Genomic DNA, 27,468 nt, shown 5'->3' with positions numbered 1-27,468 from the left:
CTCCTGTAGAGAATTCCAGTCAAACTGGTTTTTCGTTTCTGGCAGTCACAATAGCAGACTTATTCCAAACCACTTCCACTGGAGTAAGTGATCTTTAATTTCTGACAACCAGTGCTGTTTCTAGCCTGGATTTGGCATTCTTCAGGGCTCACCGCACTTGATGAGCACTTGGATATTGTGTACAGTAAGAGGATATCCACAGTGCAACAAATTTTGAAAACAAAACCGTCAACCAGAATGTGTAAGTTGCACTGAAATAATTTTTACATATCACAGCAAGATAAACTTGCAAGTAACAGGGAAAGCTGTATTTGCAACATCCTGAAAACATGTTTTGTTAACTTTTTACATCCCCTGGCAACCTTGTGGCATACAGCTGGTGCTTGTAAATGTGGTGCATTTTACAGCTCCAGATATTCATAGAATCATAGAATGGTTTGGATTGGAAGTGACCTTAAAGATCATCTAGTTCTAACCCCACTGCCCTGGGCAGAGACACCTTCCACATTGCTCAAAGCCCCATCCAACCTGTCCTTGAACGTTTCCAAGGATGGGGTGCCCAGCTTCTCTGGGCAATCTGTTCCAGTGCCTCACCACTCTCACAGTAAATAATTTCTTCAGTATGTCTAATCTAAACCTCTTTCAGTTTAAAGCCTTATTTTACCTATAGAAGCTTCTCCTATTACTACAGGCCCTTGTCTAAAGTCCCTCCCCAGTTTTCTTGTAGGCTCCCTTAGGTACTGGAAGGCTGCTAGAGGGTCTCCTCAGAGAGTGGATGTTTAATTCAGACAGTGGATAAAGAGATCCTGGTCTGCCATACATCAGCTCACAAGGCAGTCAGGATCTAGATCGCTCTGGATAATGCAATATGAACTTTCTGTTTTCAGGTTTTTATCTTTTGGTCCTCTGTTCAGAATTGCACTTATAATTACAGAATGTGCTCCGTGTAGCCTTTACATTGCAGAACTCCGATCTGTGTCTATATAAATGCTCCATGGCTGTATCAGTATGCATTAAGGATCATCTGCCTAGGACAGTCTTCTCATGAGGAAGAAGAAAATTCGCTGAAGTCAGTGGATTCAAGCTGGTGTGAATGTGGTCAGAAGGAGGGTCTGCATGTGCCCGTCTAAGCCTCAGATTTTATCAGTGCTTCATTCTTAGTCCGTGTTTTGCAGCAGCTTGGCCATGTGCACCCTTGGGAATAAAACGCCTGATCACATGCAATAGAAAAATATTGTCCCTTTTAAAATATTTAAATAAATAACCTTTCCTCTTCTTTCTCTCTTTGTCCATCTTCATCCCTCTTCTCTGAGATCCCACGTAGCAGGAGTTGCAGATGATGAGCCTCGTTTCTGCTGGAGCCTGTTAACCTTTCTGTGTGAATGACAGTTTTCCAGATTTAAGTCTTAGTCGGTGTTTATGTTAAGAACAGGGTTAATGATGATCCCCATAGGCCTCTCGCTCGGAAAGCAAAAACATCTGCTAAGCCAAAAAGTGGTTAGTTTGCTAAATTTAGAAGGGAGAAATGCATTTCCCAAAATTCACACTGCTTTTTAACAGATTTAGGGAGCCAGTGGGGGCAAGCAGTTATGGAAGTTGTACTGTTCACTCATTTTTTACTTTAGTTCATGCATTTTCAATTAAAAAAGTAAAATGAAATTTCTGTTATTAAGCAGAAAGGGGGTACTGCTCCTGTATCTGAAACGTTTGATGCAGTTGAACTTTTTGTGCATTTGTTTAGGTTAACAGCTGGACACCCGCCAAAGCCTGTGAAGCTCAGATATGTTCTGCAGGGCATACTGAGAAAAGGCAGCTTAGCAGTGGAGAAAGTGAGGTTAAAATGGATGTCTGCTAGGAAACTCTCTCAACCAAGCCCATAGACTAGGAGAACTCTTCCGCAGATTGTGTCCATCTTTCCCAGTCCTCGCCAAACGCGTTCCTGATTGCTGCCGGCTGTCTGGCTCCTTAAAGGAAGGGGTGACCTGGTGAATGGTATACAAGCCCTTGGTTGCAACCATCGTCATCTGTCTTTGCTTTTAATGTCTTGGCCAAAGTCGTCATTCATAAATAGAGTTTAAACTAGAGTTTTCTTGCTTCGTGGGGTTACCAGGGAGCATAGTTTACTGGTAGCAATAAAGCGCCTCGTGATGACTTCATGGTGGCTGGGGCCACAACTGGCAGCAGCCATGGCCGGGGTAATGAAACGAGATGGGTTATACGCTTCCCTGGTGAGCTGCTCCCACCAGCAGGCAGTATGGACACTGCGACAACAAAGTGCCATCGCTTGCGTATCCAGGAGAGCTTGCCATCAGTGGCCCCAGACCCTTCCCAGAATTTTGGCCCTCTCCCTCTGAAGCAAGCTCAGAGAGGCTGGTGCTGACATGGGGAAATGCACGGCTTTGCCAAAAGTTGTGCAGCACCCAGGCTGCGTGTGGGTCGTCTGCGGTCCACAGTGGGCTGGTAGGTGGCCCGCCTTAGCTGCCTCCCCCCTCACCCCAGCACAGGGCTGGCCAGATGCTTTAAACCACAAATCCTCAAACTTTACTGGCCTGTTAACAAGCCATTGGGTTTCAGGCATGACTGTACTTTGCTCTCTCTCGGCCTCCCGTTTAACCAATTCTTCTCCTGACTGCAACAGTTTCATTGCCGGCAAACTGTGAGTTGCAGAGGGGTGAAGGTGCATTTTTGTGGATAAACCCCACCATTTTTTTGTAATCTCCAAGCAGCCCTTTGCCAGCCCTGGGCAGGACAGCATGAGATCTGCTGGGAGGCTGGCAGGCCTTGGGAGAAGGCAATTTTGGCAAGTGAAAAAAAAAGATAAGCATGGTAAATTCTGGAGATCTTTATTAAATTGAGGTTTCACCCCTATTTTAACAAAATCTCACCACGAGATCCAGCTGAGCTGCAGTCTCCAAACACGTTCCTGTTAAGATGCTGTAATGGCGAAGGGCAGACACAGGGTGGGGGCACCGGAGCTTGGCTGGGCAGCGGCTGGCCCTGCAGTCCCCTCACCCACCCCGTGCACCCCGCCAGCCTCCCCGGACCCCACAGGGAGAGCGACAGCTTCCCTCTCGCTGCTGTCATCTCTTCCACGTGTGTCACACCCACGCCAGCGGCTGAAGAGATGGTTATAGTGGGTTCGTGTTGGCATTGAAATAGATGCTTTTTAACTGCCGGGAGCAAAAGGGAAGTCCTGGGGAACTTAGCAGGTGCTAAAAATGTGTGACAAGCAGTATCCATAAGTAGATTTCTAACCCTTTTGAAAGAAATACTCTATTTCAGTAGCATCTTCAGTGTTTGCACTGGTATTTTCTTCCGTAACAGCTTATGCAGCAATTGGTCGTTCAAAACTGGAGAATGGCATAGGTGAGCCGGAGTGGATACAAACCAGTTTCCAGTCCCTCTCTTCCCTCTGCCTTGCCGTGCCTTCACCGCTGTGCTTATTCCTCGTGGGAAGCAACTGCAGTGTTACGGAGGGACAGAGGGGAAAAACTCCACTACCACATGGAAGCTGTATTTAAAATATAGTGACTATTTAAATTTAACAGGAAAATCCTTAGCTGTTAAATTTTACCAGCGTCTTCTAAGGGATTTCTGCTGATGTTTTCAGCAACTGACTTGGGAAAATTAATCCTGTAGGGGTTAGGATATTACTAGGGGCTGTTTTCATTATGTCTTTCTCAGATGCCAGGAAATATATCAGAATAATGTGAGGTTGCTTGAAGCCTAACCATGGAGTCTGAGGTATTCTCCAAACCAGACATCCATGATTTCCTATTTCAAATACTGCAGGAAGAATTAACAGGATTGTAATACCTTAGCTGATAAGAAAAAAATATTTTTTATGTAAAGAAAGGAGGAAAAAGAAAAGTTCAAATACTGGTGTTGACCCCGATAACTGCAACAGAAAAAAAAAATTTTTTTTTTTCCATTTCAGTTCCCTAGAGTCCAGGAGTAGGTGTTCTCATTGTGAAACGTCTGCCTCACCTGTGACTTACTGCAATCCAAAAGGGTGGAATTCGAAGTCCTGGTTCTGGGTGGTTTCCCGTAGTAGATCATGGTGCTTCCAGTGGTTTTGGACTGAGGAGTTTGCAAAGCTCTTAATGGTCCATCAGAAATGTAAAGATTTGCTGACCCAACAAATTACTTGAAGATATATTTGAGATTCTTCACTCTGAGAAATTCAAGCTACATCCTTAAAGATTTGCACATTACTTTTTTCTTTTAAAGAGACAAAGATTTTGACGTGGCTTTGATTTCTTGTTCCCCACAGCAAGTTTTTGATACAAGGCCTTTGAAATGTTGGGGTAAGAGCATAAAAAATGCTTGAAGTAGATGAAGGTTTATTAAAACGTGTAGTTCGCTGTATTGATCTGCAGTTTGGCACTTTGTCCTTCCAATTCTTTGAATGTCAAAATACACTTACAAATGTAGCATGGATTTTGTATCAATCATATTATTCTCAAGACATTATTTTTCTTTTAATTGTGATTTTGTTTGTGGGGTCAGAGTATCTATAAAGAGCCGTGTAGTGATTTACCCAGTGAGAAAAGGATTTTCATGTACAATTCCCTGCTCTTTATTTGTGCATTTAGCAATCCTTTTTTCAGAAATACTTATATAGCTGCCACTGCTGCTCAAATTGCTGTGGTTTTTAAAGAGAATAATGCTTATTGATAGTTCCCACATGCACTGGCAGGCACGTCTTAAACCTGTACTTTCGTGTTCACAGCTTGCATAATATAAAATTTAGAGATTGCTTGTCAAACTAAGTGTCAGCTGAGTTTCCTAGGAAACTCACTGAAGATATTTATAAAACTACAGATCAACTTAATAATAGATATAATAATGTCAGTAGCTCGTGATTGGGTTTTTTTTTACTTTATCGGTCCGTTTTTCTTTGCTTTAATTTGTTGGCAAAGCAAACCACTGCATTTCCAAACAGAGCAGTGAAGACCTTCCTTCCAGTATCTTGCCTAATATATTTTTAAGAAGTAGTTTGGGCTGTTCCATGTAAGGAAATGTGAAACCCCCTGTCGTAAAAATAAAAAGAACCGAAATGTCGTACTAATTATCAGACTGAATCCTTTATAAATAAAAACGCAATTGTGAAGTAGAGATATAAATATTGTATTGTATGTTATAGTTTTATTCACAGTGAGTTTAAAGTTCATTGCACATGCCTGCAAAGCAGTCCCTGCAGAATTAACATAAATCCTGAGTATGAGTTTCTATAGAAGCAGCATAAATAGAAGACCTGTCAGTATGGTAAAAAGGCATAATTCTGTGAAAATAATTTTATCCCTGAGCTGAAAAACCCAGGATCCAAAAACAGAAAATAAGTGATACTGGTGTCCATTTTTATTAATTTTTTCTGCTATTGTGTTTTCCTCACACCGATTTCTTTGAGCAGAGACATGAGCGTTGCCACACTTGGGAGGTATCTTTGTAGTTAAAACAGTTCAAATTGAAATTTTAGTCATGTAAATTTAAAATTTACTGGTGTGTGTATATATGTATATGTATAACAGAATGTGTATTATGCCAGAACATAATTATTAGAGGCATTTACAGTTAGTAGAAATCAACATTCTTTAGAAAGCAGTTTAGAAAAGTGATTCCAGTTTTCCATTTTAATACAATAATGAGCATCAAGTTAGCGTATTTAGTAATGAGGCAGTACTGACTCCTTATCTCACCTGGAATCCTTTACTTGTATTTACTGTGTACATTTGCTTGTCAGAGCTATTAATACAGTGCTGATTACCCAAGTAAGGAACTTATATGAAGGATATTCAAAAACTGATTTTCTTTTCAAAAAGTAAAGAGTATAGCTTTTTGTGTTACAGTGTCTACATATCTCAATGCACGTTTCGTGTGGTTGCAAAACAAATCTCAGGAAGCCTGACCACCACACAGTGAAAAGGTTACTTTTCCGTAACGCTGTGAAAGTCAGGCAAATCCTTATAGTAGTTGTGTGTTGATTTACTGGGTGCTAGTGATACCATTGCAGCTCGGTACAGCGGGGTAGCAGGTAAAACCTGGTAAATCATTGCATTTGTTTTCATAGAGATCTCATGCGGCCAGCAACCTTACAGGCATAAAATGTTAGGGCTGCAATGTCGAGCGATGTTTTTTTAAGCACGTGATATTTGTCAGAGCTCACTCTCTGTTAGCTGCGCTGTTGCAGTTTAGGGTGTTTGAAATGGATCCTTTTACCGGGAGGAGGCTGACGATTTCTAAATGGAAGATGACTTGGGTTGATAGTAGGACATCTAATTACGAGACTTCTCTCATTCCCAACCCTGCCATGGATTATTTATCGTGTAACTCTGCATTACTCGCTCCTCTGTTCCTTGCCATAATTTGCCTGTTTGCAGAACGCAAATGCTGACAGCCAGTAACCTTCCTGAAGTGCTTGTTGTGTAGGTGAGAGGGATGTGAATTGGTACTAAGTACCGTGTTCAATCCTTTTGGGTAAAATCTGCCAACGTGACCTTGCCATTGGAGAGACGAGCTGTATCGTCTCTGATTTATACAGCATCTCTGGAAGGAATGCTTCTGCAGGAAAAACACCAATTCACACTGTCTCGTCAGGTTTGTGATGGAGTTGTATTTGTGCACAAATATTCTCTTCTGTCCACACTCCTAACGAGCCCTTTCTGTGTCAGCTGTAGTTGAGGAGCATTTTCTCCCCTGACTTCTGTGGCGTTTATCAGTCCTGAGCTCTGCAAGCGATTGCGCTGCCCACAGCGTTTTCCTAGCTCTCCCTCAGGCTCCTGCCCATTTTCTGCAGGCTTGTTTAACCCCCTGGCATTGCCACCTTACTGCAGAGATCTGGATTTACCCCTGTGCTAACCGTTTACCCTGATGAAAAGTGGCTGCTACCAGGCCTGTCGGATCCAACTGTAAAGAAACTGGACAGAAAACTTTGAAACAGACTTGGAAATACAGGAGTGCTACCTGAACAGCTGTATTAAGGAAGATTACTCGTAATTTAGGAAGAGATTCAGCTTGGAGGCGTTTTTGTTTTGGGCTTTTTTTGCTGCAAGCATGAGATGAGAGTTGTGTTAACGATAGGTGCTCCAGTTGGAAATACGTCACTCTGCTCCGGTGTCTGCATTGGCTGCAGGGATAACTGAAGTTAAACTCTGCTTGATCAACATTCTCAAGGTGATTAAAATCATCTGACCAAAAGGTTTGGTCTGAATACAGCTGCTTTCTTGCGGTGACTGTAGCTGACTTTAAAGACAAACTTTTGTATCTTTATATAAGTTTATGGTGGCTGTTGGCGGTGGAAGAGGTTTTGTAGAAAAATGTTTTTTTTTCTTTAGAGTTTTTTCAGAATAGTTTTGTTATCAGGCACCCATCATGTTGCACCAAACAGTGACTTTTTTAAACAATATGCTTAGCTGTCACACCTTGATCATCCAGAAAGAAAAGCTGGATATTCGAACTGTAGATACTGCGTTTTGTTTGCCTCTTATAACAATGGAGGTTCAAAAAGGAAAAATATTATAAGTAAATATATACGTAGCATATTTTCTTTTCCTTTCAGTTCGTATCCGTGGGAAAGTGCTATGGGAATTACAAACAGGCTTTTAGGGGGGGATTTTTTTCAACTGGTCAGTGTGTGTGACCCCTGTGGTAACAGTGAGTCACAATGCAAGTCAAGAGTTCACTCTTTTTTTTGTCTTTCCCACTGTAATTAAGTAGATGCCATATGCACACCCAAGTAAAATTGGGAAAAACTTGCCAGTCAATAAAGAAATCATCATAATATTATAGCAGGATAAGTCAACCTGTGGGATAATCACTGCCAAATACCAAATAGCAATGCAGAAAATCAAGAAAGCTTCAAAGTCATACAGGCAGTCTGGGGAAAATGAGACAGCTGGGCTCACACAGCATTTAAGAAATGGGTGAAAATGAGAATGGAGAACCTGCCTGTTTTAGCTGTATGTATTAAATCACATTTTATGTCCTGAATACTGCCGTTGTAACATGTTCTAGGAAGGAATTAAAGCTTGAGAAGAATTTTTAAATAATTGGAGAACGTGGTTCCCTTTTTCTCTGGCTCCCTTTTCTCTTGCCCTTCCCTGCATTTGTAAGTTTTTATTTTACCTTATGCATCTCACTGAGTTTTGGCGACATGTAGAGTCAGACGGTTAACCTCTGCTTCGTGTCAGTTTGGCTTTCCACTTCTTATGCTTCAGTTGCAGTGTCCAAGGGCAGCATCTCAGTCCAAAGCTGTTTGTATATATTAACAAACATTTCTTCTAACATTACTGAGACCGTAATTAACACAGCATTGTGCTGGATTAGCATCATGTTAAGTAAAGGCAACCCTTAACCACATTTTCTTTTTTAAACCCCAAAATCTTCTTTTCTGTCTAAACAACTATGTAATGTATATGACACATGGTTAGTCTCTTAGTATTTTTCAGTGGACCTCACAAAATTGCAACATTTAACTGCATTTGGGTGGCTTGTGGGTACTGCATAACGGGTAAGCGTAGAAGCACTGTATTGAAACAAAGTCTGGCTAAAAAGTTATTTGGCTCAGAAAGTGTCACCTCAGTCAATGTCAGTAAATCATCGAGCTCATAGCTTTGCCACTGGACTTGTGTTTTACTTTGCAGCAGAAGTCTAAACCAGAAGAGGTAGTGAAAAGTGTTACCCTAGACAGTATTTTACCTCTCTTAAGTGTATGTTTATTTTTCTTTTAGCTTTTTAGAAAGAATTGACAGCGTCAGCATGGATGACTACACACCCACAGATCAGGTCAGTGTAACTAATGGGGTAGGGTTTGAAGCAAGACGCCCATTTTTATGAATTCTTTGTGTAATTTGTTTTAGTCCCAACAGCAGCTGAAATAGGACATACTGCAAAATATCAAAATACAGCCTAGCAATTTAAATAATGGATATTAAAGAAGAAGAGGCTTTTTGGTGGTGCAAGCTTGTCTTTTACTGTTATGGTATTTCAGTCGGTGATTCCTATAGTACGTCTTTTAATTCTTCTTGCTTTCCAATCTGTGTCCCACAAACAAGGTAAAGGGAACAGAAAACAGGAATGTAAAAGCCTACTATTTTCCTCACCAGCCTTCACTACACAGAAGCAGTGTTTTGTTTCAATGGTGGAGGCGATGGAAACCCGGAGGGAGGCTTCCCGTGTCCCTCAGATGGGTCCTTCAGAGACAGAAGCCTGCAGTGGACCTACTGTCCAAATTCAGGGGAGAGCACCAGCAGCAGACCTTGTAGACTTCTCTGTGGCCATGCAGACACCTTTCCAGCCTGTGCCCATCTCCTATGGGCAGGACAGTTTCTATTTAAGCCTTATTTGCAGGACACTACACTTTTTTCCCAGATGTCATGGTACATCTTGATAGAGCACTCTAATGACAAATACGTTCAGGAAAGTTAAGGCTGAAGTGGTGCAGCCTTGAAGGACGAAAGGGCTTCACCGTGTGGCATGGCTTCAGCTGCCTTCCCTGAGCTCAGGCTGTGTAGTTTCCTTGGGCAGGATGTCTCTTTGGCAAACTTATTCTGAGGTGGTTATTTTTCAGTGCTGATATCCCACTGTCATCTGGTAGACTCAGCCAAGATTGTGGGCCACGTCATAAACTGCAAATACAGGTGGCAGAAGAGAATCCCTGCACTGGATAATTCAGTCTGAACATGCAAGGTGTATAACGGGTGGATGCCCTTAAAAAAATAAAGTTGCCAAATCTCCTTGTGCAATCAGGGACTGAAATTCAGAGAAATTAAGTGACTTGCCAGAGACCACACAAGGAAGTATGCAGAGCAGAGCCCGTTCCTTCAGACCTGGTTCAGGTCTATAACCACAGGCCTGTCCAATTACTCTGACCGTATCCTGAAATAGAAGGCAGTAAAAAGTAGTGTACGTTGTATTATAAGGTGAAACTTGTATAGTTGACCCAATATAGGATCAATTATTAAAGCCCTCAAGACATTTTCAGACCAAAGCAGTAGCATGGGGGTTTTCTCTGTCTAGACCTCATGGTCTGATTTGAGCGTCGATACCAGTCAGCTGGAGAGAGAAGTCAATGAAGCAAAACCTCATTTTTGCTTTTGTTATTTATGTTAGTGTTGGCCTGTTTGTTCCTGGGAGGCCTTTCTCTACCTGGAGCAGTCATTCATCATCTAGAAATTTTTCCTGATATTTCCCTTGGGAAGAAATGCCCTGTGTCTCCAAAGATCAAAAAATGCCTTTGGTATTTTGCAGGCGGAAAACTTTGGCTCTAAAGAAGGGATTCTCTTTTGCTTTTGGGTTTTCATCCTGTTATGTGGTGTCAGTTGTCCTGCTGAGTTAACTGTTAAAAATCACTGGTTTTGATTTTATCCCTTTTTTTTTTTCCCCACCAAAATAATGACTGAGTCCAATAACAAATAAATGTCAGCAAGTGACAGAATATGACAGAACCATGTAAAATAACTAAAATAATTAGATAAGTGGCCTTCAGTTGAGTTCATGTGGCTGTCAAAGCGGCCGAGTTTTGCGAGCTACCACAGTACTTGAAGCAGTAGATATTAGGGTGGGGAAAAAGGCAAGCTGTGCTGGAACTCTGGACCGCCGACTGCCTCCTTCCCTCCCCGCTTTCGCAGCCGCTGCGTGGCAAGGAGGGCTAAGGTAGACCCAGCGGCCCTTCCCTTGCCCCAGGCAGGCAGCCACACCAAGAGGGTGCTGCTCAGAGGGGTTCATCCCCATCAGGCAGCCAGCAGCTTTCTCCAGCCTCTGGTTTTGTTCTGCAGCCACTGCCTGAGCAGCAGTGCTGGATAGTCAAGGTTAAAAATGCTGCTGATGATGACAATGGCGCATGGTGAGCTCGTTGCCTGAGGTATGCATCATAAATTGCTTTTGCCTACTTCCTTTGAGAATCTAGGAAATAAGTATTTTTTTAATTATTAAAAGAATGTTATTTAAGTTGTGAAGTATTGCTAGTTTGAAAAATAAAAAAAAGAAATGCCAGATTTACATACAGCCTAAATTCTGTTCCCCTGTGCTCTGTAATAGAGCTTTAATTACTCAGTCACAAGCTATTTTTTCGATAGGATTCCTGTCTCATTCAGTACAAAAGAGGGCAGAATTAAGGTTGCCTGGGCAACTGTAAGTCTGGAGTTTTCTAACATTTGAATACTTGACTTTACAACGTGAATAACGTTGTTCTTAGTTTTATGTAACTTTAGAATTCATTATCCACATCACATACAAAATTGTATGACCATCAACAGCAGGTTTGAGTGGGCAGTAAGGAGAATGTGTGTAGGGTCACCTGCTTTCTGAGTGTGCGCAAACCAAATGCAGAGATGATATTTGTGTATATCCACTGTGTTAGTATGGACAAATGCAGGTTTACCAACAAGTCTGAACTTTAATTAAATGGAACATTTAAGACTTTTCATGGAAAATAATATTCCATGCTTTTAAAAATAATAATCTGTGTTCTCATTTCCAGGACCTGTTAAGATGCAGAGTGTTGACATCAGGGATTTTTGAAACAAGATTTCAAGTAGATAAAGTAAATTTCCAGTAAGTCTATTAGTAATAATTTATGAATAACATACTAATTGTAAATAACCTAGTTCAGATGTCTGTGCTCATGTATGTTTGGTATAGTAGGTTTAGGGTGCGAGGTTTTTTTTGGTTGATTGGTTGGTTTGGGTTTTAAGCGCTCTTTCCATAGGTGCCTCATACTTTGCAAAAAATTGCTGGTATTAGTTATGTGTATTAGTGATGCTCTATTGTGGGGTTGTCTGTGGCTGTTTTTACTCACTGGTTCATTGGTTTGTCACTGTAAACTCATAAAATGCTTTTGGGGATAAGATCTTGCAGAAGTCAGTGGGAACCCTGCCACGCATTAGACTTTGTACAGTGGGACGAGGAGAGTTAAATGTCTCCTTCAGAGGGCTGCAAGCTCTGTGTTTGTCAAAGTTTTACTCTGTGTCTCTGTAAAACAGCCACCATCAGGCTGCCTAACACTTGCCCTGGAAAAGAGCCTGTTTCTGAATTTGTGTGTTCAGTAGCCTTCTCCTGGCAGAGCAGGGCAGGTAGAGCTGTGCAGCTCTCTGACATGCAGCGTGGCATCAGCAGAGCTCTTGACATGCAGCATGGCATCAGCAGATCTCTCTCCCTTTCGAGCGGTATTTTACTGCTGCTGTCCTTGGGGCTGTTAGATTTTTAAACTGAACCCTCGTGCTGCATGCTTTGTGTGACTTTCCTAGTGCACATAAGTGATATAACATCCTATGGCTTTTTAACAGCATGTTTGATGTAGGTGGCCAGAGAGATGAGAGAAGAAAATGGATCCAATGCTTTAATGGTAAGTAAAAATATTCCACATTTTTATTTTGAACTTATTCTCTGAGGTGTGGGCAGCTTAGCGTTCATGTTCACGCTTAATGTGTCACTAATACAGGAGTCCAATTTTATAGATATTTTCTTTGTATATTTTTGACAGTTTGGAGAGTAATGACTGTGTTACCTCAAGGAGTATGTGCTGGGATAACTGAGTTGTTCTTTTCTCCTTTCTTTCTTTTGTGTGCTCTGCCCAGATGTCACGGCTATCATCTTTGTTGTGGCTTGCAGCAGCTACAACATGGTAATAAGGGAAGACAATAACACAAACAGACTACGGGAATCCCTGGACCTTTTCAAAAGTATCTGGAATAATAGGTAAAACATATCTCATTTCTCACCCACCCTCCCCAATTTAGCTACAGTTCAAGTCCGTAGAAAGTAGAACTCCCCTCACTGTGTGCTCAGATTGCTTATTCAGAAAATGTCCAGGTAGGGCCAGGCCACAGGGTGCCCCCGCAGTGTGTACCCCTCCCTGACGAGGGCTGTGGCACGGAGACAATGCACACGGCGTTTCGCTGCTTCCGCCACAATGATGCAGGGCATGGGGACAGCTTGGAAAGGGCAAGATCCCTGTGTCAGCTGCCACGAGGGAAGCAGGGGAGACCCCTTCCTGGCATCACTGTGCTGCTTGGCCAAGATTGAGAGGATCCTCCAAATTACATTTCGTCTCCTCCTCAAACGCAGCAGCAGGAGTTGTTGCCGTTGTGTTCAATTCACCGGCTGGCGGTGCACTCGATACCTGCGTCGGCAGCTGCTCTCATAAGACTGGTCTCTGAGAGCACACAGCTCCTCTGCCTTGTGGGATGATATTTCAGCTCTAACCTAGTTGTAACTGCCATTAAATTGCTGTTCTGCCACAGTGCATGTAAATTCTAGGTGTGTAACCAAATAACCTGAATAGGTTCCTGATAGAAAATAAGTAAAAACAATACACAAAATAAGGTAATTAAGTTTTCAGCACATGCCTGTAAGGGTCCTCTGCACTGAGAAGTGGTTGAAGTTAGAGTGAGGAACAATGTTGAGTGCAAGTCCCAAAGGCACATCACCACAGTGATGGCTAGGTATCACTTGGGGAAGAAAAGAGATTATTTTCTTTTGATTCATCAGGTGTCATCCCCATAAAAGATGGGATATCTGTGTGGATGAGCTATTAGTGAAGACAGAGCAGTCTGAGGGAGGGCAGCTTTCCAGCCCTTTTTTTGCTTCAGCAAAACCAAACAAAGTAGACAGTAATGTCTGTTTTTGGACTGCGATGCTTTTAGGAAATGTCACCATTTTCCCAACTCAATATCAAAAGGTTAATTTAGAAAACAGTATTTGAAGGCTACTCCTTTCAGCAATGTCTGCTGAAGTTTTTATAATGTATTTGCAGATCTTATAAATATACCCACCAGCACAGGAGCAACCCAATTGAAACAATAATTTAGGTCATCTTTTTTTCCTGTGGAAGCATGTTCCACACTGCTTCATTCTGTCCACACAGGGATAGCCCGTAAATTCTCTGTTGAAGTGATATGTTTTCCTTGATTAACATCTCAGAGATAACACAACATTTTGTTTGGTTTTGACAGGTGGTTACGGACCATTTCTATCATTTTGTTCTTGAATAAACAGGACATGCTGGCTGAAAAAGTCTTGGCAGGGAAGTCAAAAATCGAAGATTACTTTCCTGAATATGCGCATTACACTGTACCTGAGGATGGTAAGGTTTTTCACCACGCAGGGGTTGGACCTGCCGGCATAGCCCAGCCCATAGTTCCTCTTTCTGTCTCCGTCTCTCTCTCTCACACACATGCACGCACAAATTTATAAGCACACACCATTCCATAACATAAACTCTTGGTCAGGTAAGGAGCATGCCGGCAGCACGTAGCTTGGAGATATCCCAGCGCGGGCAGGGTCTGAAGCGATTTTGGCTGCTGAGGGGTGAGGGGACTGCAGAAGGCTGGCTCTGGAGCGCCTGCCTTCCCCTGTTTTGAAGCAACCCAGAGTCCCAGGGTTCGTTAGGAATTTATTAGACGTATTTTGCGGCCATTCTGCATCCTCCAACACTGTAGACTTCAGCTTTTGCGAATAGCAACGGGAAGCCCAGCAGACCAGCAAGGGAGCTGCTTTAATGGGGGGAAACCACAACAATAAATATGAAGAGAGCTGTGACGATAGAGCGATTAGCATGGGTTCAGTTTCTTATCGTAAATACAGTGATTCCTGCACCACAATAACATATTACGTAAGTAAACTCTGGTATTATGCCAGTTTTATACCAGGCAGAGGGCTTCCCAGTTATCTCAGGTCTGTGTCTGGCAAAAGTGCTAAAGCTTGCACTTCCTGACCTCTACCTCCGCCTTACCCGAGTGATGCCCCAGCGTAGTGCTTGCAGTGACCTGTCAGAAAAGGCTTTTGTTCTCCACTAACCATCAACACCAGCCTGGGTTATAGAAGTGCAGATGGTAATAAGCTGTTTTCAGCTTTCCTTCAGGTCTGGAATTTCAGGAGCGTGGTGCTGAGTTTCAGGTGGAGAGGATAAATAAGGTGTCCTAAAATCTGAGTTAACCTGGCACCAGTTGTATAATGCTAAGGGCTTTCAGAAGAAATCCTCTGTCACCTTCACCCAAATTTCCCTCTCTAAAGCATACACCACATATATACAGAGTTTGGGTAAATTTTCAGCATTTTTTTACACTAAGCCAATTTTCAGAATAAAGTAGCTTTTGGTGTTTCTCAGCAGGATTTCACAGTGGATATCCAGAGTGATCCAGAATATTCACACATGCAGCAGCTCTCTATTTTTAACCTGTAGTTGTTCATGTATTCTTTCATTTCAGCTGATATTATTTAAGGATAGCAGCACTAAACTCTTAAGACGCTGCTGATTGTGCTGCTACTCTATGTTTACTCCTGGTGCTACAAATAAGAGTAAAAATTATGTTTCCATATTCTAATAAGTTCTACCCTTTACCATACTGTGTTTATAAGCATCTGATTTGGTATCTCGGATGAGGAGAAATCATGCTGAAAGGAAATGAACAGGTTGTCTCTTCACTGTGTTGTTTTTACATTTACAGTGAATACAGTTGTTACATGGCCTAGATAGAGATGACTTCGTCTGCCAACAAACAGTACTGACCAATGAATCTCTCGCTCAACAAGAATTTAACCTAAAGCCCCTTGATGGACAGTATGTCCAAGTATTCTGCTGACTTGGGGCCTGGAAATAAAATACATATATTACAAGATCTTTTGATACTACCATTTTTTTTCAAGTATAATCTTGGACTAACCGTTCTTAAACCTAAATTCCTACCTGCAGAAGCTTTATTCAAGAGATGCTGTTCTGCTGCAGAAACTGAACAGCTCAGCTGCTTTTTCTAGTCGTGTTTTCTGGTAAAAGTGAAACCCTAACTCCTACTTGGTTTGTATCTATGTGAACAAACTTGTGGATGTGAGTAAGCCTCTTTATGGTATGACCAGTGACATTGTTGCGATGTTTCAGTGTTTTTCAGGTTCCTAAAATATGTTAAATGCATAGGATTTTATTTCAGGTTTTACAGTAGCCTTCCATTTTAGAATTACCTATTGGGAACCTCTTGTGGGTATTTAACATTTTAATTTCTGTATTGAAGGACTACTTCCTCCTTGTTAAATGTTTTGTTCTGAAAACTAGATGAGTGTTTGCTTTTCATGTTTCTGATGTCATTTATTTTTTAATTAAACAGCAACACCAGATGCAGGAGAAGACCCCAAAGTCACAAGAGCCAAGTTCTTCATCCGGGATGAGTTTTTAGTGAGTAATTTTGATCCTATGTGTGATTCTATCATAGGAAATACTGGCAGATGGTGTGGTTTATTTAGGGAAAACTGATGGATTTTTGCAAAAATCTGGGAGAGAACGTCTGGCAATTCCCTAATTCTTTTCAGCTGCCCATCTTGCAGAACCTTCCCCAGTGCTTGCACATTTTGATGTCCATTTTATATGAAGTCACTGTCACAATGCCGGGTGCTATTTCCATTGGCAGTTAGTGAGGTTTTCTGTCGTTATCTTCACCTGTAAGATGCTACTGGCTGTTGCCGTGAACGTTTATTTCGCGTATCAGTCCAGTCCACGTTTAAACAAATAGGCTTTTTTTTGAATCCTACGTTTCTCCGAGGGCTTTGACAGTGGTCAGTTGGAAAGAGAGAATGAAGGAAAAAAAAACAGATTTTATCCTTAAATAAGATTTCTTTTGTGCCAGTTAGGTTTACCTGACGCTAGGACTGGTGTCATGGCCCTACTGAGGAATTTTAAGGAAGTTTCCTTGTCTGGTCACAGTTATTCTTGCAGTTAAGGTTTACTCCAAAGGTGGAGCTGAAGATGTGTTGTCTACATTTCGCAAATTTAAGGGGTTATCAATCACATGATCACAGCCCTGCGCTGCTATCAGAGACAGGGATCTTAATCCGATATCACCTACGGCTTCACTCGTACCGAGTTGTTCCCACAGTGCGAAGCAATAATGGGGACCAGAACCAAAGCTCACTCATCTTGCCCTACTGATAGAAACTGTATGAGGGTGTTTGAGATAACAAATGTAATCATTAGAATTAACAATTTTAAAGTCATTATGCATTTGCAAGTATTGTTAGGATTTGCAGCTGTTGATGCAGCAAGAAAGAAGGAAGCAATTAACTGCGTTCACACTTCGGGGATTTCCATTCACTGCCTTAACCTTTCAGATTCTGAGGAAAAATGTCAGATCGTGCTGTGTTAATGCAAGAATTGCCCAAAAAAACCCCACTTCAAGCCAAGTCTCTCTTTTGGTAACGCTGAAATGCTGTGAAGCAGGTGACAATACTCAGTTTGGAAGGAGATTCCAAGAGAACCAAATTATGAGGAAACTAGGGTGAAACTCCCCACCTTTATCTATTTTCATTATTTTAAGAAAACACATCAAGGGCGAGGCCCTTACCTGCCGTGACTCACTGGTATTATACAAAGAGGCCACCTATGAAGCGGGTAGGGATGGGAGAGGGCGTAGGCGTTGCAACCACATGAAAAACCACCATGCCGCTCTGGAGGCCCTCAGCAGCCACAGGTGCTGAGGGCAGGAGAAGCATTTGGGCCAGGGCCAGCACCCGCCAGCCGCCGGGCAGTCCCCCAGGCTCGGGAGTGGGGCCAAAATGGGACTGGAACAGCTTTCCCCGCTTTCCCTGCAACCGCCGCAGACCTGGCGGAGAGCATCTCCTCCATAAACAGTGTTCAGATGTTTCTCTCCTGGGTTCGTGCTTGGTTTCTCAGCATAAAGAAACAGAGGAACGTTCAAACAGTGGCTTTAAATTTTCAGGCTGTTGGAAATGGAAGTCTTGCAAGCGAGGTGTTTCTGCGCCCATCATAAATTATCTGAATGGCCTGCGTGTGCCCCGAGTAACGGAGGCCACGCACAGGCCCTGCCGGGAGGGCGAGGTGGGCAAAGGCCGCGTAGCAACTGCTGTTTTCGTGGGGTCAGGCACAAAAGGCTGAGGTTTTGGAGAGGCGGGTGGCAAAGGGGACAGGCAAAGTAAGCTCAGCATGCAGACTGGGGAGGGATCTGATGTCCTTAGCCAGGTGCAAGGAAGAAAAGGTGTGTATTTTCTACCTGCAGCCTTCTTGGCTCTGCTCTATAAGTTTCTTTCCAAGTCTCCATTTGTGACCTTTTCCTTGTCCTGCTCTGTTATTTTCAGACACAATTCGGAGAAATGTGTTTTTATTCATTTGTAAGCTTTATTGCGATTTTTATCACGGTACCAGGTCTGCGTAAGGCGTGTGTATGTGAAAACCACCACCATGGTGCTGCACCCCTTAAAACTCGACCTGGCTGTAGGCGCTGGCATTGGCAAATTCAAAGCATGTAATTTAAAGAATTTCAGAAGGAGGTTAAGCATAAACATATTTCCAACAACACAGCAGTATATGAGTATTAGGAAGGCAAAATACATCAGCTCCTGATTTCGGAGTTGGTGTGGGCGCCTGTGGGTGCAGCAGGCCTGGCTGCTGGGCACCGTGGGTTTTAATGGGGGGGAGCAGTGGATGAGGGCTAGCAGGACATATCTTGTAGGAAATTTTCCTTCCTTCGTCTCAAGCACATGCTTTCCCCTCCCAAGCTCTTCCCAGAGGCAGCGTGCTCCTGCGCTCCTTGTTTCAGCTACTCCCCAGCCCCGTTTTGGTGTTTTGTACACAGGGCTCTCCAGCTGCTGGTGTTTTGTTTTAATACATCCCCAGTGTGTCAGTAACCCTTGTTCAAAGAGCGGCACAGCCCCTCTGGTTCATGCTGGTTTTTAAAAAACCTGAATCTGGGAGGTAAAGAGCTGCTCTCCAGACAAACAAACCGGGCTCCTCACATGCATTTGGTTCCTCACTGAAAACTGTCGTCCTGACGCCTGCCGTGTAGGGACATTGGTGTTAAAAACTCCCGCTTGTGTTACAGGAAAGTAAATGTTCTCTGTCCCAGGGGATAGTGCAGTCCCCTCTCAGCTGGTGCCAAGTAAAACACTACTATTCAAAATAAATTTTGAGTAGGGGTGAAAATACTGCATTTATCTTAAAGTGAGAGAACTACAGAGCTGTCACGGGACCAAAAAAAAAAGTAAAAACACCCTAACATTTTGAAAATACATCCTGTGACATACTTCATATGTAACCAGCCATCAGAAGAACACTGTGGGCAGCTTACTGCCATAGACATCAGTGGGACCGGTGCAAACACTGGGTGAAAGAACTCTTATTTTAGCGAAACACAAGAAAAAGACTGAACGTTGGGTTGGAGCATGGTGTGCTCCCTACTGCCAGCATCTGGGTGGCACTGAAAGCGTTTGTATGTTGTCCCTCACTGACAGCCTTTAACATTTAGACCTAGAAAGAGCACTTCGGTGTGGGAGTCTGGTCCCCCTCTCGCATCCTTACATCATGCTGCTCGAAGGCAGCGCATGGGAAGGGATGCGGGCAAGGTGGCCACAGCAGCTGGAGGCTGCACGCCTCCACGTAGGCGTCAAACAGGGCAAAAGAGCCAGGGACCCCTGCAACAGGCCAAGGCAGAACTCTTCCGAGGCTTGTGGGTTAGGAATGAAAAAGTGCAGCGGTAGTTGGAAGGCAGAGTGGACCGTCTTTTGGGGGACAATATTTTTTTTAAGTCCAGTTAGAAAAAAAAATAGCGACTGGTCTCTCCTTGCTGCACGTGAGTGGTGGCATTACACCACTGTCATATAGAACAGATCTGCAGGAGGGGAAAAAATGTAAAGCAGCTTTTGTATAAAAAATAGAAACACTATTGCATTTCTTTACTGTTTTAAAATTAGTATGATCTTGAATGTCCATGTCCTTTCGGCCCTTGGGTTCCTAAAGGTATGGTTTCCCCCAGACTTTGCAAGACAGCAAAGATCTTCCCAAACCCTTCTGGAATATTTTGAAGGTAGACAAATTCAATCGATGTTTTAATTGAGTTTCAGCATTTTGCCACCATTGCAGTAATTTGTAAAAGTTGTTTTTTTTTCCTTGTTTCATTATTGTTTAGTGTACTTCATGCTTCAAATATGGTCTGAACAACTTACCCATCGATTGAATACATTACTGAATTAATATTTTTCATGAGGGTAAGCCTTGAACCAGGTATTGAGTGTAGTTTAGTAAGAAGAAAATTCTTTTTAGTATACCTAGGGAACACCTCCTGCTTAATTAGTGTTGACTATCTAATGTTACCTAAGTTACCTGCAAAAATCTGCAATTTCTTGTTGATTTAATTGTGGGAATCATGGCTTCTAAATGTCTATAGTTTTGCATATCTGTAGCTGCACGTGTTTGAAAGGTCAATCCTACGTGTAAAATAAATCACTGTATTAAAAATATATAGTGTAGCCAGAGGGAGAGAAAACATTTTTTGTTGTTTAGCCAGTATAATTTGCAATAACATTCAGAAAATATTTATAAAAATTCTTCTCCCAAGAACTGACTTTCTGCTTGCATGGCATTCCGTATGTATTCTTCAAAGTAATGATATAGAATGGATTTATATTTATCAGTCCTACAGGAATACAGAATAAAATTAAGATTTTTTTTTTTTAAATATTGTTTAAGATCCTGGGGAATTTTACAAGATAACCGTGGGTGAAGTGACACTTGGAGCTTAAGTTAGTAACCTACAAAGTTGTGCAGTAGCCTTGCAAAAACTGAATACTGAGTTTGTGCATATTTTATTATTCTATGGGAACTCGTTCACTCTGATGATAATTCCACCGTGTTCTGATCTCCAATAACGATACCAAGTCTCCAGCCATCTTAGTAGGTGCGCTAAGTAAAGGTAACTTCAGGGGCCTTCAGCTGGAAGCAGAAGGATGCTGTTCTCTGCCACTACTGGCTTCACAACTGGGAGCTTTTCAGTTTTGTGCTGCTGATTTAAAACAAAAGTTCAAAAATTTGCCACATGATGGCACTAAAAAAAGAAGAGAAAATAATTCTGGGGACAGCTGCATGGCAGACTGCAGAGCTGTCGGCAGCACAGGTCAGCTGCACAGTGATGTGCACAGTGATGTCATAATAGCTTGTGTGAATGACGCTCTGGCGCTTACGGAGTAGCAATGTACTGACCCCATAATAGTATCCATAACTTCATTTACTCTTCATTCCAAATTTGTGATTCGTACTAGACCAGACCACAGACCTTCCTTCTTTTCTTTTTTTTTTTTTTTTTTTAATGTATTTAAATCATCTATATACAGAATTTCCCAGGTTTCCTGGTACTCTGCAAGTCTATAGACCACTGAGATGTGAAACTGACCATTTTTTTTTCCCCTCCTTCTCACTTTTTCCACAGAGGATAAGCACGGCGAGCGGAGACGGCAGGCATTACTGCTACCCACACTTTACATGTGCAGTGGACACAGAAAATATCCGCAGAGTGTTCAACGACTGTCGGGACATCATCCAAAGGATGCATCTCCGCCAGTACGAACTCTTGTGAGGGGGATCACCGTGGAACCTGTGGTTTTAAATTCTTTGCTCCTTGCTCTTTCTCTTGATGCTACCCCACACAGGGTGGAAGAATATACTATAGAAATGTCAGTCTCTTCACTTTGTTTACTATGATTATTTAACCTTTAAGCTGATTTGAAGCAAGTTTGGGTTGTTTTTCCTTCATGCTTTTTGGGACTATTTTGTGCTTTATTTTGACATGCCACTTCTTCGTCATTCCACTAAGCCCTTCGGCTACCTCTGTTCCCTTAGGTTTTGTTTTTTTTAACTGAACGTGACCTGCTAAATTTTTTCCAGCAGGTTAACGTCAGCTCAAACTGGTCTGTCAGCTGGATGACACTAAAGTCATGCCTGTCCCTCTGTGTGGGTTTCCTTTTTAACGCGACATGGAAGAGTACTTGATGGGTGAAAAAAAAGATTAATGCACTTTGTATCAGGTTATTAAATACTGTTGAGGAAGTAGACACACAATGTAGCAGCACCACAATATTTATTACTCTGTCACAGTTTTTAGCATTTCTGAGTTGCAGGTCAACTGATAAAGTGACCTCCTCTTTTAAGCCGTTACTGGCACAGGAAGTAGAGTAGATAATGAGAGGAACAGTGAAGACAAAGCAATTTTTCTGGGGTTTTGGAGCTAAGTGTCTCTGCGCACCTCAGGCATTTGAATTACAGCTACTTTTCAGCCTGTTGCATCTGGGCAGAAAATTTACCACCCTCACTTACGTTATTTGTGCTGTCCACAAATGATCCTTTTAGTTCCGATCATTCTTGGACAACAGTCCTCTCCCTATATATATTTTTTTGTTTTACTGCTGGTTTATTATATTGTACAGACTGTAAAATGTAATATTATTTTGTACAACTTTATTGAAGAAAAATACTTGTAGAAGATCTTTGTGCCTTGATTATGGCTGTACCTGTAAAATGAGCTAAGATGTAAGTATGTTTTTGATTGCGCTGTACAGCTTGATGTCAACCTTACCTGCAGCAGTGACTGGAGGTAAGAACTTTATCTGTAGAGTTTAGGGGTTTTTTTCTGGTTTATATAAAAATGCTCTTTAGTATAAAAATTATAAATTATGCAAATTAACCACTTACCTTTCCAAGTAAGGTATTACAGTCACCGGATGTTGCAGCAAACATGCCTTTCTCTTTTGAAGTCTCAGCTTTAAAACATTGGAATTCATTCAAGTGTCCAAATTGCAACCTGGTGTTGTTTTAATGGGAACCAAGGATTTTTTTTTTTTTTTTCCTCCTTTATATTTAGAAAATATGTTTGGTAATTCTTTGGTCATTCATAGAACTTCACAATTGCACAGACCGATTGTGAATGTGTAAAGCACCATTATATAGAGCTCTTCAATCTTTGTACCAACAGCCGCTTTCATTGTGCAAGTAAATAGCAAGAAAGAAGAAACAAACAAAAAAAAAAAGGTGTATAAACCCTTGTGTCTGGCCTAAGAGAATTACAAGATGACATTTTTATTTCTCTTTTAATAAAGAGACACATTAGAAAATTGTTTTATTTTAAATATTGTAGAATCAAAATGTGTGAATATTTCTCAAACTTGAATAATTTATGCAAATGACATTCTCAAAAGAAGTTGTGGTACAGTACAATATATAAAAAGCAAGAATTGCTGTAGCAATAAGGCATGTCCTTTTTAGTAACTATAACACTGCTTTATATTTTATACATAGGTGTTTTATGTCTGTGACTATATACTTTTCCTGTGTCCAAGATAACCTGTACAAATGTCTAAAATTACAGTTGCAATAACAGAAACCTAGAGAAGTGTTAGACTACATTAATTTATAGAGCGTTTTACCACACCTTGGACCATTCCCCCCACTTCATTTTAAATTTAGGGAGAGATTAAGAGCTAACACATTCCCCACACTGGCATATAAATCAGCAGGTTTGATTAATTGTTTTTACTAAAAGCATTGTTATTAGTTATAAACCCCAATTGGTCATTTTTTAAAATTCAGACTACAGACAAATTGAGAACTTTTTTTCTATTTGACGATAAATAGCCCCATTTTAGATACTTCAGTACAACTGTTTCCTCTTCCCAGGAATGAGTATACTTTGATATCTGAATGTTCAATGTAGTCATCAGATATTTCCCAGAAAGCGAAAGGCTGGGTGGAGTTAGCTAATAATAAACAAAATTCCCAAATGCAAAGATTCTCTCGCTTCCCATGCCAAAGAAAGTAACAGAGCGACTAATAAAAGCTAGGGTTTTTTTATTTTAAAACAACCCCCAGCCCAGGCGTTCAGGTTCGAGCTCCCAGCCTCCACAGGAACGTCAGCAGGAAAACTGGTCCTGGCGTGAAAGAGTCCCTCTGGTTTTTCTGGGGCAGGTGGGGAGAAGCAGTAGGTTCATCACCTCTTCCCTTATACACAGCACGCGAAGAGGCCGAGCTCAGATTTTAACATTGTCCGTGCTGCCTTCCAGGCAGGGGCCTGCGGCCCAGCTCTGCGGCACGCTGCAGCACGGCTGGCAGCCTCCGCCTCCCCACGGCAGAGCTAGGGCACTTCAGTATGGCACTCTACACTGAAGTTAAGAGAACTTGGCGGCCCTGCAGGAATCGAAAATAATGCGCATTCCTATCCCTGTCTGTCCGTAGTCTGAGGGCCAAGACGTAGGATAACGTTACTGCAGCTGTATTTGACCTTCCTTCTTGCAGAAGATCGGCAACTGGAGGGCCCCTCACCACACAGATCTCTGGGATGCAACAGGGCCCTCTTTTTTTTTTTAAGCTCATCACAGCACACCTTTTTAAAAATAGCAGCTTGAGGTGTCACCCTAATTTTTTTTTAAGCAGGTTTCAAGTGTGTATCAGCAAACTGGATCGATGCGCTTCTTCCCATTGTTGTCTGGTAGACGATAACTGCAAATTGTAGTCAGCTAACAATTTAATGTGTCAGGAACTGGAAGCTTTCTTGTCCCAAACCACAGTCCCTTACGTACAACATCCTAAAAAGGTTACGGAAATCCACATCGCTCAGCGGTGATGTACCTAGTTTCTGCCTGACCCTAACAAACAGAAGTACGACTTTAGAAGGGCCACGCAGCAATAAAACAGAGAAACGTTTCCAGTTTGCGGGACTGAGCCTCCACCGGGGTGAGACACTAGTGCAGATAAGTGATGAGGCTGTAGGATTTACATACTGTACAGTTACACTTTTAATATACATATTTGATACAAAAAAAAAAATTATAGCAGGAAAAGGACTCATTTGATTGTAGAATACAGTATTTTTGTACAGCATGAACCGTTCATTTCAGTTAATTATTTATCCTGTAGTAGTCATATCAGCTGTATAAGACTTCTATGGTATGTGTAAATGCAACCTGCCTTCAGACTAGCAATCAACTTAGGTCATTTGCTGGCATGAATATAGTCTGATGTTTGACTGTTCTCAGCTTTGGTATTTCAGTGACTGAATGCAGATGTCTGGCTCTTCATACTGCTTTATGCTTACTGATTAAACGCTGAGCAAAATAAAATGGTGGAGTGAGAAGCTGAAAATGAGCTAGTATCAGGATTACAAGCAGAGTACCTGCTGCACAGTATATAGCAAAGACTCTGCTCTCATGCGGAAGGAAGCATTTTTGGAGGGAGAAGTCAGTTGGTGTTATGCTGCCCTGGAAGAGAAATGAAGACTGTGACTTTGCTGTTACAGTGGGTTCTGAATCAGGAGGTAAAGACACTGCGGCTCTCAGATCTCCAATTTCTAAATTCTGTGTTGGGTGGCAAGGGTTGGGGCCAGTTTCCTAGTACCAGTGCCTTCTCCAGGGGGCTGAAGAGTCCGTACCTTGTGGTGCTGGGCACGAACTGGAATATTCACCGGGCCAACATTAGCCCAGAGGCCAATCTTCCCTATATTCCATCTGGCGTAAATAGAGAGCTGGGCTCCTCATCTGATCTGCCTTCAAGAGAAGCCTAACTTTAGCTGCTCTAAATCCAGGAAGGAGCCTTCCCAGGCTAAAGTTAGCTTTTGTGAATGTGCCCCTTCCTCCTCCCTAAGCCCTCCTCCTACCCAGTACGTGCTGCAAAAAATCACGTTGGCTAATCCGAATTCCAAACAACAGAGAACTTCATTGGGTTTTGGTTTGACTTTGCAGTTCAGATTATTAAAGTTTACAACGAACTGAGGCCGAGTTAAAACAGTAGTGAGGATGATGCAACTTTAATTAGCCAACCGCTTGTTTTGCAGTGAAGCTGCACTGTCTGGCCTGCGCAGAGAGCATGTCTAGTTTGAAGGCAGCGACTCTCAGGAATACAGAGTAAACAGAACTACTTTCAACAAGAAATATTAACAGTTGCATTAAAAGAATTTAAAAGTGTGAGGTTGTCTGTATATTAAGCAGCCTAAACTGAACAGCAGTAACAGTACATGAAGGGTTCGTCCCCCCAGGTCACAGACTACTCTAAACAGATTGTAGGTTTTGCTTCTTACTCCGAGTTTCTAGGAGCTGTTTTATTTTTGAACTGGGGAACTAATTGATTTACCTCTAAGGATACACTGAGCACTGGAACTGCCTGCGAGAGCATAACCAACACACTGTATAAAATGTGAATTGGAAAGGAGGAGGCAGACTGTTGGCACGTGACAAACGTTGTCACTGTGTGAAGCGGTTAATGCACGAGCTTGAAAACCACGATCACCGTGCACAAGAGTTTCAGGTGGATACGTTCTTGTTTTCATAGCTGGTAAATCAACCAAGCCAAACCAGTCTTTCTACTGTTCAGTGCACAATACTGATTATTTTTACAAGTCAATAGTTTACAATGCACCCTCTTTATAAGAAGATGTTCGATGCTTGTACCCAGATACTAATTGGATCTTTAACAGCCTTGCTTTGTACCACACAGAACATGTGGCGCCCACAGATGTACTTTATAAAGTGGATGCAGTGTACTGAGTGGGTTGGGTGGGTAGGCTATTTTTTTTTATATTTTTTTGTTTTTACAGGTAGAATCAGTTTTAAAATATAGCTGACTGCCATGTTGATTTATTTATGAAAGTTACCTGAGAAAAATAAAAAAAAAATTAAACCTTACCATGATGAAACTAGGATTGTTTCTATTCCTCCAACTGAATGACGGGACGCTGATTTCTGGAATTTTCCCTGCGTGCAGCACTTCACAGGCACTATGCGTGTGCCCGCTGAGAATCAAACGGGGACGAAACCACCATATCAGCTAGAACACAAAATGGTAAAGCAGCAAAATTAAGTCATAACTAAAAAGAAATTGAGCTTAAAACTTTTTTTTCTTCTTCTTCTAACAGAATAAAATCATGGCAATTCTAATATTCTTAGAAAGTGTTTTGTGTAGACGTCTGTTCTGCAGTAAGACGTGTTGATACTGCAACATTAATCATGTCCATTTGGCCCTCATCCCAAATACTGGACTTTTTTTTTTTTTCCTGCCATACAGATTTGAAAAACAAAGGCAATAGCATGCTGTTGACCTCACAAATAGAAAAACCTTGGGTTTTGTAAAGCAATGCTGGTTCGTTTTTTTTTTTTGTCTAAGGGAGAATCTTGAGTGAAGAAATTCATGCAGAAGGAAACATGCCATTAGATTTTTAGGGAATACTTTGACTTTGACTCACTGAAAACAGTGGGTTTGTACTAGGTTTGGCAATGATCTACACAGTACCTAAAGTACACAATGCTAAAGTGGAGGTAACAGCACTGCGACAGATTTAAGAGCAGTGGGACCCGGGAAGCTCATCAGAATCAAGTCCGTGATCACGATGTTCCTCAGGGGACCAGCTCTAACAAGCAGCCTCTCAAAGGCCTCATTAAAGCAGGAGCAGCTGTGACCTCTGTCGCAGCCAACATCCTTTCCAATTTTTTTTTAATCTATATATATCTACACACATGTCCCACTCCCACCCACCGACATTCAAGTTCCTAATAAATCAAACCTTTTGTGATGCTTCTTGAGACAGTACATCATACTTTTCTTGAAACTGGATGTTCTTCTCCTCTGGAAGAGCAGAATCTTCTCCACTGCACTCAGCATCACTTTTCCGATAGAGAGGGTAGTGCTGGGAGGAATTCAAAGCAAGGATCAGCTGTTAA

The 27,468-nt window shown here is 41.9% G+C and overlaps 2 protein-coding genes across 3 annotated transcripts in view; one reads left to right on the top strand and one right to left on the bottom strand.

Moving 5' to 3' along the window:
* Positions 1–26,432, top strand: part of GNAL (G protein subunit alpha L) — a 204,052-nt gene extending 177,620 nt beyond the window's left edge. For both annotated transcript variants that reach the window (XM_086740604.1, XM_086740605.1), the window contains exons 6-12: positions 8,730–8,784; positions 11,480–11,553; positions 12,285–12,343; positions 12,576–12,696; positions 13,953–14,083; positions 16,098–16,165; positions 21,201–26,432. In XM_086740604.1, the coding sequence (XP_086596730.1) occupies positions 8,730–8,784; positions 11,480–11,553; positions 12,285–12,343; positions 12,576–12,696; positions 13,953–14,083; positions 16,098–16,165; positions 21,201–21,347 (655 nt within the window). In that variant the 3' untranslated portion in view covers positions 21,348–26,432. The remainder of the gene's footprint in view (positions 1–8,729; positions 8,785–11,479; positions 11,554–12,284; positions 12,344–12,575; positions 12,697–13,952; positions 14,084–16,097; positions 16,166–21,200) is intronic.
* Positions 24,538–27,468, bottom strand: part of MPPE1 (metallophosphoesterase 1) — a 31,497-nt gene continuing 28,566 nt past the window's right edge. The window contains exons 8-10 of the mRNA XM_086740606.1: positions 27,312–27,434; positions 26,438–26,578; positions 24,538–25,017 (exon numbers count right to left, since the gene is read on the bottom strand). Coding sequence (XP_086596732.1) covers positions 24,835–25,017; positions 26,438–26,578; positions 27,312–27,434 — 447 coding nt within the window. The 3' untranslated portion in view covers positions 24,538–24,834. The remainder of the gene's footprint in view (positions 25,018–26,437; positions 26,579–27,311; positions 27,435–27,468) is intronic.

The sequence above is a fragment of the Chlamydotis macqueenii genome, chromosome 2, assembly GCF_036417535.1.
Source record: "Chlamydotis macqueenii isolate bChlMac1 chromosome 2, bChlMac1.mat, whole genome shotgun sequence".
NCBI classification, from domain to species: domain Eukaryota; kingdom Metazoa; phylum Chordata; class Aves; order Otidiformes; family Otididae; genus Chlamydotis; species Chlamydotis macqueenii.
The sequence above is the reverse complement of the archived record's forward strand: the minus strand, read 5'-3'. Positions and strand labels throughout refer to the sequence as shown.